The sequence below is a fragment of the Microtus oregoni genome, unplaced genomic scaffold, assembly GCF_018167655.1.
Source record: "Microtus oregoni isolate MIOR12 unplaced genomic scaffold, Mior012 000009F_ref0000495, whole genome shotgun sequence".
NCBI classification, from domain to species: domain Eukaryota; kingdom Metazoa; phylum Chordata; class Mammalia; order Rodentia; family Cricetidae; genus Microtus; species Microtus oregoni.
The window spans coordinates 49445513-49461962 of NW_024543068.1; the positions used below are offsets into that span (position 1 = coordinate 49445513).

The 16450-nt window shown below is 42.3% G+C and overlaps 1 protein-coding gene across 3 annotated transcripts in view; it reads right to left on the bottom strand.

Annotated features, from left to right (window-relative positions):
• Positions 1–16450, bottom strand: part of Dock4 (dedicator of cytokinesis 4) — a 389986-nt gene that overhangs the window by 67425 nt on the left and 306111 nt on the right. For all 3 annotated transcript variants that reach the window (XM_041658121.1, XM_041658122.1, XM_041658120.1), the window contains exons 28-30: positions 6894–6969; positions 4519–4619; positions 4109–4167 (exon numbers count right to left, since the gene is read on the bottom strand). In XM_041658121.1, the coding sequence (XP_041514055.1) occupies positions 4109–4167; positions 4519–4619; positions 6894–6969 (236 nt within the window). The remainder of the gene's footprint in view (positions 1–4108; positions 4168–4518; positions 4620–6893; positions 6970–16450) is intronic.

A 16450-nucleotide genomic window follows, 5' to 3' on the forward strand; every position in this document is an offset into this window, starting at 1 on the left:
CAATTCCCAGCAACCACATGGTGGCTCACAACCATCTGTACTGAGATCTGGCACCCTCTTCTGGCGTGTGGGCATACATCGAGGCAGAATGTTGTATACATAATAAATAAATAAATCTAAAAAAAAAAGAATAGGTGTTTACTTATCTTCAATTGGTCCTTATTCTTCAAAAATAACTTATCAAAAACACAATGCAATGTCGCTGCACACCCACCAGACGTGAAGAAGTTGGAACCCTTGTGTTCTGTTGATGATGATAGGAACCCGGACAAAATTATGTAAGCAGCATGTCAGTTCCCCCCAAAATGAAGAATACGATTAGGACAAGATCTGGCAATTTTGCTTCTGAGCATCAGCCCCTGAGAAGAGAAAGCAGGATCTCAGCATAGCCCCCAGTAGCCCAAGGCCGGAGCAGAGGCACGAAGAAGGCCGATGTAGCACACAGCAACAGCGAAACACCGCCTTCTCTCCAAAGGCGAGCAAGTTCTCACTCCTACATGAAACACGGGTGAAGTGGGTGGCAGGAAGACAGAGGCTGAACTGTCTCACACACGTGACATAACACATGTAAAATACTCAGAAGGCTGAGGTCGTGGGGGGTGATGGAAGTTTTTGTATAATGGTCATGTTTTTCTTTTTATTAGCCTACAAAGAGTTAGCTTTGAATACTGTGTTTTTCAAACAAAAAAAAATTGTTTGACTCCCTACTTCCTTCCCCTCCTCTTCCTTTCCTTGTACCCTTCCCACCCCAGGACCCCCTTTTCCACGGTAACTCGGTGTTCTAAGACAGGAGTTTCGGAAATGGATGGTGGAGGTTACAGTTGACTGGCAATGTGAGTGCACTTCATATTATTCAACACTGAAAAATAGTTAAGACTGCAAATTTATGAGTATTTTTCCACAATTAAAAACACCTGCAAACATATATTAGGTTTTAATTAAGTCACGAGGACACTGTATCTAATGGGCCACAAGAGCCAGAGACAACAGCACAAATGCAAAGTCTCACTGTCAGAGCCTGACTCTGCTCTGTGGGAACCTGCTCTCTGCGCCCTGTTTATACGCTAGGTACACAGATGAAAAGCCCACTTCTGTTCCCTTGTTCCCGTCAGACTCCCCCAATTCTTCATCTGAAGCACAAATTGTCAAAGCCACCAATCCGCTCTAGTTAAGGTCAAACTGACCGCTTTCCGAGCCCGCTTGCTCAAACGCTCCAAGAGAGAGAGGCTAAAAGAAAAGAAATCTGAATTCATGGTGGGCCTGATATGCACTAGGTTTTAACGCTCTCTATGTAAATGTCATTAAAAAGCACATTTAACGCTATAAATTGTTATGCAATTTTAGAACGATAATAGTATTTTTATAAGCACACAACTGAATGTCTACATGTTGCATAGCTGTGGTGGAAAGTAGCACTGGGAGGCAGGACGGTGGTACACACCTCTAATCTCAATACTCAGGCAATCGAGGCAGGACAATTGATTACGCGCTAGCCTGGGTTACAGAGTGAGACTTTCTTAAACACAAAGAAGTCAGAGAAAAAACCAAAATCAAAATGTAGTGATTAATCTTGGTCATTAACTTTATTAAACTGAGAGATGCCTAAGACATGATTGGGGAAGCACACCTCTGGGGACATCTTTCTCTAGAGATGACAAACAGGGAAATACTTGTGGGAGTGGGAAGCATCACACCCTAGATCAAGGACATCCCTCATGGTAAGTAGCAGTGTTCCCCTCCTTTGCTGTCCTAGCCCAGAAGACTATTCCTAGCACAATCTAGCTCTGTTAGGAAATAGCCATTATTCTCAACAGACAAACCCCATCGTTATGTGAGTAAAGGGGCTGGCAGGGAGAAGGGTAGGCTAGCATAGGCGGATCCTCTTTTCTGCTGCTTGACTCCCATGAAGTGAGCAGCTGTTCTCTACCATACCCTTCCAGCATGATATTCTCTCTCACCTCAGTTCTGAAACAGTGAAGCTGACCAGTGCCGAAAGACAGCCTCTGAAATGAGAGCTGGAACACATCTGCTCTCCTGGAAGTTATTTCTGTCAGGCATTTGCCAGACATGAAATCTAAGCTGTCCTAAAGGTGAAACGTTGCTAACACATAAAACTAGGGGGGGGATATAATGACTGGATCCGCAATATTAGGTTTATGTGTGAGCAGCCCAATCACCAAGTTCCAGGTGCCTTGGAAATCAAATCCCCTTCAGTCTCACGGCAGAATGGGAAACCCTTAAAATGTGGGCGATGTTCTGGTAAAAAGTCAGGAAAATGATATAGAAAAGAAAGAACAAAGTTTTAGACTCTATACGTAAGCTACACACATCATGATGGGCATTTGTGTGTTGAAAACAACTGCTTCCTGACAGACCTAGACCATACTCGAGACAACGAGTCTTCAGGGCCAGCACAGCAAGGAAGGGGCAGTGCCGCTTAAGGCAGCATTCCTCTGTGGTTGGTCAGCTTCTTAAGAAGCACCTAGAAAAATCAGTTTGCTATCCTCCGCCCAGAGATTTCAGGGTCTACAGGGGAGAAAGAGAATTTGCATTTCTCGCAAGGTTCCAGGTGAGGCCAACACTAGTTGGAATTCCACTTTGAACCCCACTGCTCTAATGAATGCCGGTGTAGAATGATTGTCCGGCAGAGATTTTCTAAGCTTTCTTGATTTCCAAAGCACAGAAGTAATTTAGCATCCTTCCAGGAGAGGGAGAACTACTTTTGCTTTGTGATAAAGATTAACACAGAGCAGCCTATGAGATACGCCTGTTTTATTAAGTAGACTAACAACAGAGCCTAAATGGATGGCCATCCCAGGCTGGGTGAAGTTGTATACAGCAATGCTCAGGGAAAAGGAAAACCATGGTGCCCACTCCTCTCGTAAGCCAACCAAGTTTGATATGATTTCCAAATAGGCTCTGGAAAGAACCTCACCAGCCACCATTCTTGGGGAAGCAACCAGTACAGCACTCAACTGGGACACCACAAGGCTCAGCAGAAGGCCTTTAGAGGAAACAAAACAGACTCAGCTGAGCACGGACACTGAGTAGACGGCTCTCAAGCCAAGACATTTCATGTGTTTTTCAGCTGGACCTAGGGACAGATCGTCATTTACTCTAGCTGGCCGTTCATCACTGGCTCTTATTTTTCGGATGCTAACTTGTTTTAATTTTCTGAGATCACCAGCAAGCACTTATGAATCTCAAAGCTCTCCAAATTGTGGTGCATATTTGAGGGACATATGAATTCTGGGCAAAAATCACTCTGGAACAAGAAAACACATCCTGCTATTTCTAAGTTGTGCCTCAGTGAGGCCAAAAAAAGAAGGAACTCTCAGATCATTACACAGTCACATGTCAATCACTTGAATAAATTGCAGGGGATTCAAATGCAGTAACAGTTAATGATACAAAAAACTTGCAAAAGTAATATGCCAAATTAAATGTTATGAATCTCCAGAAAGAGAGCTCATGCCAATGAAATTCAGAACAGTTTATTTTCCAAATATTATTCTTTTTGTGCAGGCAGATCTATGCCAGCAATTTGCTGGGATAATATGCTTTCTACACTGTGGCAGATTAACACAATGGGATCTAACGGTCTCTTAGCAACTGCAGGTGCATTTAAAGGCCTTTAGTGAAACTCCTTACGATGCAGGTCAATGCAGGAAAAGGGTTTTACATGATGATGCCAGAGGCAATCTTTCACAAAGTTTAATCCAAATTGGTGATGATTCATAGCTTCCTTTCAGAATTCTAAAAGTTTCATGCTGTTACAGTTCCAAATTCTGAAAGGTTACCTCATTGCTAGAGAATGTTTAACGGGTTGAACATCATGATACCAGATCTCAGAACTGGTCGTTAATAAGGGAAGACGCAAAGGTGTTGTGATGCTTCCCAACTAGACACCTTGCTCGGTGCCACAGTGTCCATTTCTGGAGATGGCATTTTGTGACTGAGAGAGAATTTCATCCACAGGTACTGAAAATCTCTTGACTGTTTGACGCATTGGCTCCCAAATGCTGCCATTGCTGAGCCGCTGGGCTAGGGACATGCGACAGTCAGGAGAGGAGCTCTGCCAGGCAGGCCTTCACTTCCCATCACTTACCTAGGTTCTGCCACATGCTAAAAATCTCACAACCCATGGTCACCCGCATATCGCCGTACCTGAAACAGAAAATCAACACGGTTGTAATTTCCACAACAACGTACTTGTATTTCTCTAGGATAGAATATGTCCTTCTGAGTTAAAGGCAAGACATTTGAATTATAGATGTCTAGTGAACATGTCTTAGTGACCCTAAAGAAAATATCCACATAAACTTATAACTTCTGGTTTCAATAATAACTTTGAAACCTGGATACCCCTCAAATGTTAATAAGTTCAAAAATACTGAAATTCCTCTGGAAACCCTGCTCTAATAAATGCTCCACTACTTGTCATTTCCAGTGATGGCATTGTGACCCATGAATGATGGAACATCTTTAAAAGGCCATACACCCCTCATTGGTACTTACTTTTCTAGCACCTTCTTCTTTTTGGAAGGTGTGAACATCTCCAATTGCAGACACAACTGGTTTATGAAAATGACAGCAAGGTAAAAGTAGGAATCCCAGATCTAAAAGAAGAGGACGATATTTAAATACTGTTGTGCTAGAGAAACATGGCGCATGAGTTGATGGAGTTGCTGACATTTGCTTCCGGAGCAGGAAAGGGATGGGAGAGAAGCCGGAGTCACTGTGTCCCAGTCAGCGCTGGTTTGTGTGACGTCATTATCCCACAGTTGCTGCCATTATACAACACACAATTGACATTTTCTACACGGAATAATAAAATCAAAGAAATACTCTTTGTTGGGGAATATTATTTTAAGGTGTGTGACTTCTGTTTACGCTGCATTTGTTTAACTCTGTGAAGCTGTGTTACTGCGCCTGTCTGAAACAATTGATGGTCTAAAAAAGAGTTGAACAGCCAATAGCAAGGCAGGAGCAAGGATAGGCAGGGCTGGCAGGCAGATAGTATAAATAAAAGGAGAAATGAGGAAGAGGATGAGCAAGAGAACAAGGAGAGGGGGACACCAGGGACCAGATACACAGCAAGCCATGGAGAAGTAAGTAAAGGTATACAAAAATAGAGGAAGACAAAAGCCCAGAGGCAAAAGGTAGTCAGGATAATTTTAATTAAGAAAAGACGGCAAGTAATAAGCCACGCTAAGGCCTGGCATTCATAATTAAGAATAAGCCTTTGTGTGTGATTTTTTTGGGAGCTGCCTGGTGGGTCCCCAAAAAGTCAAGAGTAAAACATTGCACAACAACTCTCTTTTTAGATATTGCTTAAAATCGGAGCTCTGTGGTGTAGCTGAAGGATCGATGTCTTGTTTTGCAGACAATACTCTGGGCATCTCCACACAGCCTTAGGTACTCCATTTCTGAGTGGATTAGTATTTGGAGCTTCTTTTGATGGAGAACTTGAAAAACCTGCATCTGTATCTCTGGAAATGCTAATCGCTTTAAATTCACTTTGTATTTTAAAATTCCCTATCCAGACAAATTTCGACTCATAAATTTTCTTATGCCAAATAAAGAATCAGAAAGACATTAGAATAAAATTTCCAGAAATAAACAGCAAAAACCATGTAAGACATATGGAGTGAAACTATGTCTCCAGTGATGTCATGTCAAAAGAAAGCTAACTGTGAGAAATAGGACAAAGGATATCTGTCCTCTGTATGGAGGTCTCACAAATAAAACCGGGATGTGATTGAAAACCCCCAAACAAAAAATTCCACGGAAAACATTTTTAAAGGCGTGATGGTGTACCCTGGCACTGAAGTTGAAGGTCACCTGGCACGGGTGCCGGGAACCGAATTTGGCTAAGAGCAGCAAGCGTTCTTAACTATTGCCACCCCTCTACCCCCCCCCAGAACAACATTCATTCGAAGACATATAGGCACGTGGCAATATTAAATTTTGCAAGAATGTACACCTAAAGGATAATTTACAAGGAGAAAGTAGTAAAAGAAAATAAATAGCAAAAATCAGATGGCTGAAGATGTATTGTTTAGTTTTTCAAATAGCAAACGGCAATGGGTAGAGGGAGGTGTTTGCGAAGCTGGGCTGAGATGTCACCCTGTGTCACGGACAGAATGCATTGACTTTTCATAGTCAGGCCTCCTCTGTTCTGTGGATATTATGGGTTTTGTTTGTTTGATCAAGCCCAGGTTTACTTCATGCACGCCAGGCAAGAGTGCTTCAAATTTTCATTGCATTTGTGCTTTCTGTATTTTCTAGTTGTCAGATAATGAGTTCTCACTAAATGTTTAATGTTAAATGTGTTATTAAAAAAACAACAGGAAACAAAGATAACAAAACAGAACCATTGTTGAGGATGGAAGCCACAGCAGGCACTTCTGTCTACACTGTCATTTGCTTGCTATAAAACAAAAGCTGTGTGGGGAGGTAATCTAGAATAGGTGAACAGGCAGGAATATCACCAGTCAGATTTCTGGGGGATCAAGAATCCTGCCCAGGAGAATCACACCAAGGTTTCAGAGTTTTCATAATTCATTCCCAAACTCAAAGCTAGGGAAGTGGTAATTTTGAAATTTTTTCTTATTAACTCAAAAATGTAATAAAAATCTAAAACTCTAAAATAACTACACTGGAATCACACCAGAATATAATAACTGAAATTTATGGTAACAGGTATGACTGACTCCCACCAGGCTGATAGGCATCACAACAACTCTAATGTGTCTGCAAATATAATAAAAAGTATCCCAACATTACACACAGCTGACACTATATTCTCCTGAACACAAATGAAGCACCTCTCTAAGACACAGCACAGATCTCACACAGCTAAGCAGGACAGTTGTGGGCTGGATACTGACCTTATACTCAAAGTTTTCATTTAAGAAGTTCTTTCGCAGTGCATCTGAGAGGTACAGGACTGTGGTGATGATAACACTATAGTGATAAAAAAGAACACACTAGAGCTGAAATTTCACATTAGTGAAAATCAGTTACTAGACAAGAATAAAGCACATTTAAAAGAAAATGTCCTCTAGTAAGCATGTGGATTCAAAATGAAACTCAAACACACACACACACAAATTTATTAGTCAATTTCTTCATAAAACGATATATAGGAATATTTACAAACTAAAATAATTCTGATGTAAATATACTCATATGTTGGTGGTTTATAACACTTAAAAAAATTAAATTTCCAAATAGAGCAAAATCACTTAATGTAAACATCACATTCTGTATTTGATTACCGTGAATGACTGAGGGCCTAAAGATGTAGTGCGCAGATAAGGAGACAGGATGTATCTTCCCTTTAATAGATGCCTTCACTCTGTTCTTTCCCATGTAAGGTGCTAGAGGACACAGAAGGACTATGGGAGGTGGAGTCACACAGGAAGCCAGATGAGCACTAAGGAGACAATTCCTGTCCAAGTGTCTATAACCCCTGTGGACCAGAGGGGCACAGCAACTCCAAGACAGAGGCATCTCCTTCAGGCAAAACATGGGACAGCCCTATGTTCTTAGCTAAGCATGCCACAGCAATATACAGCTATATTTATCTTTCTTGGGAGAGTAATAAGAAATCATTTAGTGAATATTCTCACCTAGTACAAAACAGAGTGCAGGTGGCTTTGGAAGTATGCAGCATATGGAAACTGATAATTCAGGTGTGGACCCACTGGATGAATTTATCTGATGAAGATAAACCTGTCTAATAAGGCTTACAGGACCACTGACTCTGAAAACTGGTTGCCTGTATCCGTGATTTCCCTCACGTGCCACTTTCTTTCTCCCTTAGGACAGCTCTGGCCGTATTCCCACTGCTGTGTGTTTAATCTCATGTAAATATTCCATCTATTGGACACACACATAGCTGTGGATGGTCAGGAAGATGATTTCTGCTTAAGTGTCAAAGTTCTGATGAATAGAAATGATACTAGGATATTTTATATTACTCAGACTGACATAGGATTCTCAGTCACAAAGACAACCTTTTACACAGACAGTTAACATTCCACTCCAGGTGTTTTGCTGATTCCAGGTCAGCACAGAAGCAACTTTAGAAAACAGAACTCCTTGTCTAGCAACTGAGACTCTCTGCACATACGCTCTACCACTCAGGGTTCAGCTCTGTTTGGGAAAGCGCATGGCCAAGTGTTATTCACTGGCCAGTCAATGTGACATTCCTAGCCTAAGAGAAACAACCGGACTCATCTGTGTTATGACAGTGGGCTTGGCTGTGATAGAGTAGGAGCGACGTTGTTGAGAGAAGGCAGCCATAGAGAGAAAGAGGTGTGAGAGCTGAAGGAGAAGTGTGAGAGAGTGAATGAATGTGTAAAGAGTGAATAAATGATGTAGATGTATGTGTATGTGTGTGTGAGTGTGAAAGAGCTGCTTCTAGGCAGAGGAGCTGTGCCTAGGAACTGTGTAAAGTGGGCATGGTAAGAGAGCTATGGAAATGAGATGTATAGCTGGGGCTGTGTGGAGATTTGTAACTGTGTGGAGGCAAGGAAGATGAAGCTGTATAGAAAACAGATGTAGAAGAGAAATGTATGTAAAAGGAAGATATAGTCATGTGAAAAGAGATGAAATTGAATATAGAAACAAGTAACAAAGCAGGAGAGAGATGTATGTATGTAAAGAGAGATTGTCAAGCAAGAGAGATTATTTAAGTTGAAGTAAAAGAAGGTTACCACCTGGAAAGTGTGTGCTGGTTCCTTTTCTCTTAGGTTACCAGCAGAAAGTGTGTGTTTCTTTATTTCCCCCTCAGACAGAAAAGTCTAGCCCTTGGCACTTTCGTGGATTTCTTTTTACTTACCCTGGTGCTGACTGGGGGATGCCCCCAAAGTCAATTATAAGAGAGTTCTGTAATGATGTGGGATTCCCCTCTGCATGCTCTGAATACCATTGGTTAATAAATAAGGTGCTTTGGGCCTATTGCAGCACAGAATAAGGCAAGGTGAGAGTTCCAAGCTGACAGGGGAGGAAAGAGTAGGCAGAATTAAAGAGACACCATGTAACTGCTGCCAAAGGAGACAGACGCCTCATGGTAATGCACAGATTAATAGGAATGGGTTGATTTAAGATATAAGAGCTAGCTAGAGCTATGTATAAGCTAATAGGCCAAGCCATGTTTTAATTAATAAGGTTTCTGTGTGCTTATTTTGAGTCTGGGCAGCCAGGAAACGAATAAACAGCCTCTGTCAACAGAAGCCCTGTGTACATACATGTACACACACTTTTGCATAAATCATTGTACTTTTAAAAGTATTTGTTACCAAAGTTAAGTATAAGATAAACATGTAAGAAAGAATTGCTGTGGTTTCCTCAGCTTTCCATGGCAGACATCATAAACCAATTCCACAGTAGAGAGGGGAATTACTTCAGATGGTAGTATAGAATGGTCATTTGCAAAGATCCTCCCCAAAACAATGAGGAAATCATTGAGGTTCCCAAAGGATTTTACCCCATGATTATAAATCATTAATATCAGAAGAGGAAATGCTAGCAGGTTAAGAAGTGGCTCTTCACCCATCACATAGATCACTGGGATTCTAGGTTTAATGAGGGAAGTTCTGGAGGTACAGAGGTGCAGCCTGGAGACAGAATGTATGCTTGGCAAACAAATGAATTCCAAAACCCCAACCAGTCAAAATAAGTAAAATGTGTACTCTGTGTGCACATGTTTGTCTGTGTCGGTGCAGGGGTCAGAGTTGGATGGCAGCCGTTTTTATCACTCTCATCATTATTCCCTTGAGAAAATGTCCCTCCCTGAACCTGGAGATCACTGATTTTTAGCTAGGCTACCGACTGTCAAGGTATAGCCATTCTTTTGTCTCTGTCTTGTCCACACCCAGCACTGGGGTCACAGGGCTACACGTCCACCCACATCTATTATGGGAGTCTAGAAATCTGACCTCAGATTCAGTGCCAGTGTAGCAAGTACCATTATTTACTGAGTTTTTTGTTCTTAATAAATAAGTACAAACTTGTGCTTGATGTTCAATAGAAAAATGCATTGTCCTGCTACTCCTGCCCTGGCACACGAGTCTGGCTTGGATTAGTACTTGGAAGCAAGAACCTCTACTACTAATAAAATTTAGCATATTTGCTATTTCCACACCTGAGCCTAAGGTCCTGGAAGAGGCTCACTAACTCAAAATTCCAGTTGAGAAAAGCAATTCCACAGAAGAGAAGAATTACAAAATTATTTATGTGCTAGGTATTGTAGTTTGAATGTAATTGCCCCAATAATCTCATAGGAAGCGGCACTACTAGGAGGTGTGGCTTTGTTGGAGTGGGTACAGCCTTGTTGAAGGAAATGTGTCATTATGCAGACAGGTTTTGAGGTTTCCTATCCTCAGAACACTGGCCAGAATCCACTTCCTGTTGCCTTCAATATGTAGGACTCTCAGCTTGAGCATCATGTCTGCCTGCATGTTACCATGTTTCTCACTATGAGGATAATGGACTGAATCTCTGAATGTGTAAGTGAGCCCCCTCAATTAAATGGTTTCCTTATAAGAGTTGCCATGGGCATGGTGTCTCTTCACAGCAGTAAAAGCCTTCACTAAGACACCAGGTCATAAATACAGATAATATTCATGTGGCTTGAGCTGCATGCATTGACAATTAATATGGGATCTCTGTGGTCTCGGTACTATGACCACTGGCATATTAAAGTCTCAGACAGTTGGGCTTTCTCTGGAGATTACATGTGTCTAGGACACCCGGCTTTGTAGAGCTTCCAGGGTATTTTTGGTGAACCTGGAGAGCCACCATTCTAGATCAGCACCGTTCTTTTCCTACTTCAGTGGGTACCTGGTAACCTAATTAACATTCAGACAATGAGTCAGGCAGCCTGGAGTAGTTCTTGGAAGCCTGTCTCTAACAAGCTCTAAGTGATAGCAATGCTCTTGTCTGTAAAGCATGCTTTGAAGACCAAGGCTCTAGGGCAATGGATCTCAACCTTCCTAATGCTGCAACCCTTCAAGACAGCTCCTCATGTTTTGGTGACCTGCTACCGTAAAGTATTTCATTACTACTTCATATCACTATTATTATGAAATATAATGTTAATATCCAATACGCAGGGTATCTGATATGCAAGTTCGGAAGAGCTATAACCTGAAGGTTGAGAATCACAGCACTAGAGAATCCTAAGTCAGAACAGCATCCCAACACTTTCTGCCTCTGCAGGCTCCTGACTGGGATTTCAGCAGTCTTAGGGTCTCTAGTGCAGCATGTAGTCTTGTTGCTAGACTGATGACCTTGGCCCTTATCTGACCTGCCTGCTCTCCTGTTACAGGGACACAGGATGCAGGCTTTTCATTGAGTCTGGAACGCACTAGAGGCTGAGAAAGTCATGGTACCAAATTAAAACTATGAAGTAAGGACCATGATCAACTACATGCTCTAACTTCATTAATTGACCAATTTAATATTTATGCAGTTTTTACTAAGTTAAAAATGATAGGTTACTTTCTTAGAATTTTATGACCATGGCAACTCTGATAAAGGAGAAGATTTAATTGGGTGGCTTACATTTTCAGAGATTTAGTTTATTGTCATAATGATTCAACATGGTATCATGCAAGCAGACATGCAGCTGGAGAGCTGAAAGCCTACATCTTGGCTTGCAGGCAACAAGAAGTCATCTGAGTGCCACACTGAATGAAGCTTGAGCAGAGGAGACCTCACACTCCACCCCTACAGTGGAATAATTCCTCCAACAAGGCCACATCTACTCCAACAAAGCCACTATTCCTAACACTGCCACTCCCTATGAGCTTCTGGCTACCAATACATTCAAACTACTGCAGTATAGGCACCTTTGTAAGACTTCCCAAATAAGTTCAAATATTGATAAATAGATTTTTTTTCCTCAGTGAGGGTGTATAATATGGCATATGAATCTGGTTTATGTGTTTACTATGATGGAGAGTAGGACCCAAAGGAGGACTTCTCAAGTGCAGGAAGCTCCTCAGAAGACGCTACTTCATATGCTTGCCATTTATGCTTTCTAGCTCATCACCGGGCTGGAACTCACTATTGAGCCCCAGCACAAAGTCCCCAAGCCAGCTAAAGAAATTCATATTTCATTGTTCCATTGTGCAAAATACTTGGAGTTGGAGGATTTTCTTCACTTGTTCCCCGTTATTTAAAGCCACATGGCTCCTCTGGCTTCATTCTTTTCTTCAATTTTGGAACATGGAACTATTTCTGATTTCAAATGCTCCAACCTCAATCACTGAGAAAAGTTTGCAACTTGCTACCGAAATGGCCAGATCACTGACTCTGCCACAGACAATGTGGGCACAAAGATTTCTCTGACAATGCCAATCTCCATGGGCATAAAATGATGAGATCTAATCAAGGAAGAGGAACTGGGGCACAGGGAATACAATTTATTACTTTGGGTGTTCCAGCCGTTCCCTCATTCTGTCATTAAGAATTATCTTCTCTCTCTTCCCTGGTTTCTTGCTTTCTTACTCCATAGAAAACTTATCTCTTGGAATTTGTTCTTTCAAAAGTGACTAAGACTAGAATCTGATGAAGCATAAGCCCATGTTCAGTAATCACACGGAGACTAAGAGAAAGGCCCTGTAGAGTCTACAGAGTAGAGAAACTTGACTATCAACAATGTTGCTCCCCTCACACCTAAACCTTTTTGAAGCAGGGTCCCACTAAGTAATCCTGGCTGGCCTGGAACTCACTACGAATTGCTTTGAACTCATAGAGATCTGAATACCTCTGTCTCCCGAGCACTGGAATTAAAGGTGTGCACGATCATGCCCAGCTAATGTTGATGCTTATACATTCAAAAGCTAACAAAATAAACCTGGAATTCAACTTCTCTCTAAGTTGAAGCATTAAATGGGGAAAGAATAGATTAACAGGAAGATCCTTAGGGCAGATGAAAATCATGACCAGTTATTAGGGGAATTAAAATTAGTTGATCTAAGCTGGGAGTTCTGAAACTCCAGCATGCATAAGGCTCACCGAAAGGACAGATAGTAGCCCTCACCTGTGGCCTGCTGAGTATGTACTGTGGCTGACAGGTGATTCTGGCTCATGATGACTGTCCTCTCTTGTAGGAAGGATTGGTGTTACAGACAGAAGACAGGGTCAGAAGTTAGAGTTCAATGACAGTAGGAGCTTTGGTCCTATCTGCCATGGATCTAGTCTAACATGAATGACCGTAGCCTTGCCACTGTGTTTGAACTGTGCTGTGTAATAATTATAGATCAGCTGAGATTATTCAGCAGAATTAGCACAGGTGGAGGGGTCACAACTCTATCAGGAAACCAGGGAAAGAAGTGACCTTCCTTCACCAATGCAGCACGCAGAGAGAGAGAGAGACAAAAGAGAGGCAAGAAGCATCCTTGGTCTCTTCCCTCAAGGAACTACAGCATCAGTCTCGGGGTCATCTCTATTTTAACCTACTCAGTCTCAGGATCATCTCTATGTTAACCTACTCAGTCTTGGGGTTATCTCCAGTTTAACCTACTCAGTCTTGGGGTTATCTCTAGTTTAACCTACTCAGTCTTGGGGTTATCTCTAGTTTAACCAACTCAGTCCAAGGATCATCTCTAGTTTAACCTACTCAGTCTTGGGGTTATCTCTAGTTTAACCAACTCAGTCTCAGGATCATCTCTAGTTTAACCTACTCAGTCTTGGGGTTATCTCTAGTTTAACCTACTCAGTCTTGGGGTTATCTCTAGTTTAACCTACTCAGTCTTGGGGTTATCTCTAGTTTAACCTACTCAATCTTAGGTTCATCTCTATTTTAACCAACTCAGTCTCAGGATCATCTCTATTTTAACCTACTCAGTCTTGGGGTTATCTCTAGTTTAACCTACTCAGTCCTAGGGTCATCTTTATTTTAACCTACTTGGCCAAAACTTTAATAGATGATTTCCTTCAGGTACCTGGTTTCCGTGCCCACTGCTCACCAGGACATGCAGTGTGCGAGCAGGTCTTGACCACATCGTTGCAGTAACATTTTAATTTTAAATCTGGCACACATCACAGTAACAGAGTTTTGGTGAAAATCAGGGTATTAGTTCCCTCTCTCACCAACGGGACTTTAAGGATAGCTACACTTTAATAAACCAGAGCAACACTAGGGCCATTCTAATTGTGTGAATAGATGCTCAGCAGACACCCCAAACTTTCCGGGGCACCACCTAGATCTGCCTTCCTCCTTCCTATGACTATGAAAAGCTGCCATTGCTCTACCTGGATTCGGTCAGCACTCTTCCAAGTGTGGCTAGCTTCCTTCATCTAAGGGAAGACTTCATTAGCCTGACCTGCACCTTCACGGCGAACTTATCTTCAGGTGTAAGTTGTTATAGAAAAGGAAGAAGGGGTCGGGACTGGGAAATTCAGCAATAATGCATCCAGTATCATACATATCCACTCTCAGGCCCATGAACACGTTGCCTTTAATTAGCCATTTTTCTAATAGCATCAATATTTATGGATTTAGTATGGGCATTCCTATTAGTCAACCACATGCTTGAGTATTCTGAATTTTAAAACAGATTCTCACCCTCCTAACTCCTTCCACAGATAGCAGCATTTTTTTGATTCCTGTTTATAGCAAAACTCTTCAAAAGATCTGCCTGTAATTACTGTTGTCTATTCTTCCCCAGGCTCTGCTCTTGAATTCACCCTCACCAGGCTTTTATCTCCACCACTCCAGGGAGACAGCACTCAAGGTCACGGGTACTGACAGTGGTACCAGCTCCCAGGGTTAATTGCTGGTCCACAGTTGCAGCTACTCTTGCTTGAAGTATTTCCTTCCCAGAGTGGCAGGCCCTGGCTCTCATCTTGCCTCAGCGGCTTTCTGCATCGGCTCACTGCCCGACCTCTGAATGGCGGCATCCCCAGCCTCAGTCCTAAGGCTTTTTCTGCCTGGGAGCTTTCCTTCCTTTCCAAGCCTCAGATCCTATCCATGACTTTACTACCATAGAGGGACAGCTCTAGCCCCAACTTCTTCCCTGTGGTCCAGCAATTTCCTCATTTTCACCTCCTCTCGGATGTCAAACAGCATCTTGCTGAGACAGAGTTTCACTCTGTACCTCAGGTTTCCCTGGAATTCACCATGTAGTTCAGGTAGGCTTTTCTTGTACTTGAGGCTATCCTCCTGTCTCAGCATCCCAAGTACTAGAATGACAAGCATCAACTTGGACACTAACAGTACCTCACCGATTTCTTCCCTCCTCTCGCTCTATGAACGCCTCCTCTCCATATTTTCCACTTAACTGGTTGGTACTGCAACTGCTCCTTTTGCTCAGCCCCCAAACCTTAGAGCCATCATTTATCGTCTGTCCTCTCTCCTCTCACGAGCGGTCACCTCAAGGCCTCATCATTCTTATCTTCAATCTTTATACTACCTGCATGGCTGCCTACCTGTCCAAGTCACCCAAAGGAGGATCCTTCTTTTCTGTCTCTCTTATCAAAACCCAGAAAGAATATATCCAATATCAAGTCCACTTGATATTGACCCATGAACACTGTTACTTTAATTAACCATTTTAATTTCATGCACATTTATGTATTTACTGAGGACATTCCCGTTAGTGCATCCACATGCTAGACTAGTGTGTGTTTTAAAACATTTGGGCCCTGTGTTCTCCTTTTAACTAACCAGCCCCTTGCTTCTCCTTGACAGGGTCCCGTTCCCACTGATCACAAGGCCTTTTGCATATGTTATCACTACTGGCAGCAATAACTTTGCTTTGTTGCTCACCCATTATCACTTACATTAGCTCTAGCTCAAGTTTTAGTCTTTCTTTAAAGTATCTTAGTTCAGTGCACAACAAAGGTCCCTTCAAGATTATCCTTGGGCACACACACACACACACACACACACACACACACACACACAGAGAGAGAGAGAGAGAGAGAGAGATATTTTGTATCTGTATCACCCATTTGAAATTTAATTGTTTATTGTTATTGTATGTGCCTGAAGCCGACGTACACACAAGATACACAAAGCAAGGACCTGAGACTTCAGCTGAAGATCCCAGCTTTCCTCAACAGGCAAGTGTAGAATAAGACTATCTCCTAGAAACAACACCTAAAGCTGAGGGCCTTTATTTTTGCACTCCACTTCACCATTGCATGGGAAGGAGGTGGAGAGGAACTTCTCTTAATGCGTCCTGTATTTTTGGTTCTTAGTTCTCATTGTCCTTATGTCCCCTCTTTCTCAGCTGGAGGAGTGGTTATCTTCATCAGGAACATGAGCCAGGGACATAGCACACGGTCGCTGCGCGAGATGGAGGGAGAATTTCCCGTCCTAGTGGAGCTGAGACCTGGGGAATCTGCTGGGTTTCAAAATGATCAGACAGTTGCAGATAAACAGAACCCATACAAGGCAGCTGGCATCTGGTCACAGCTTCTGGAG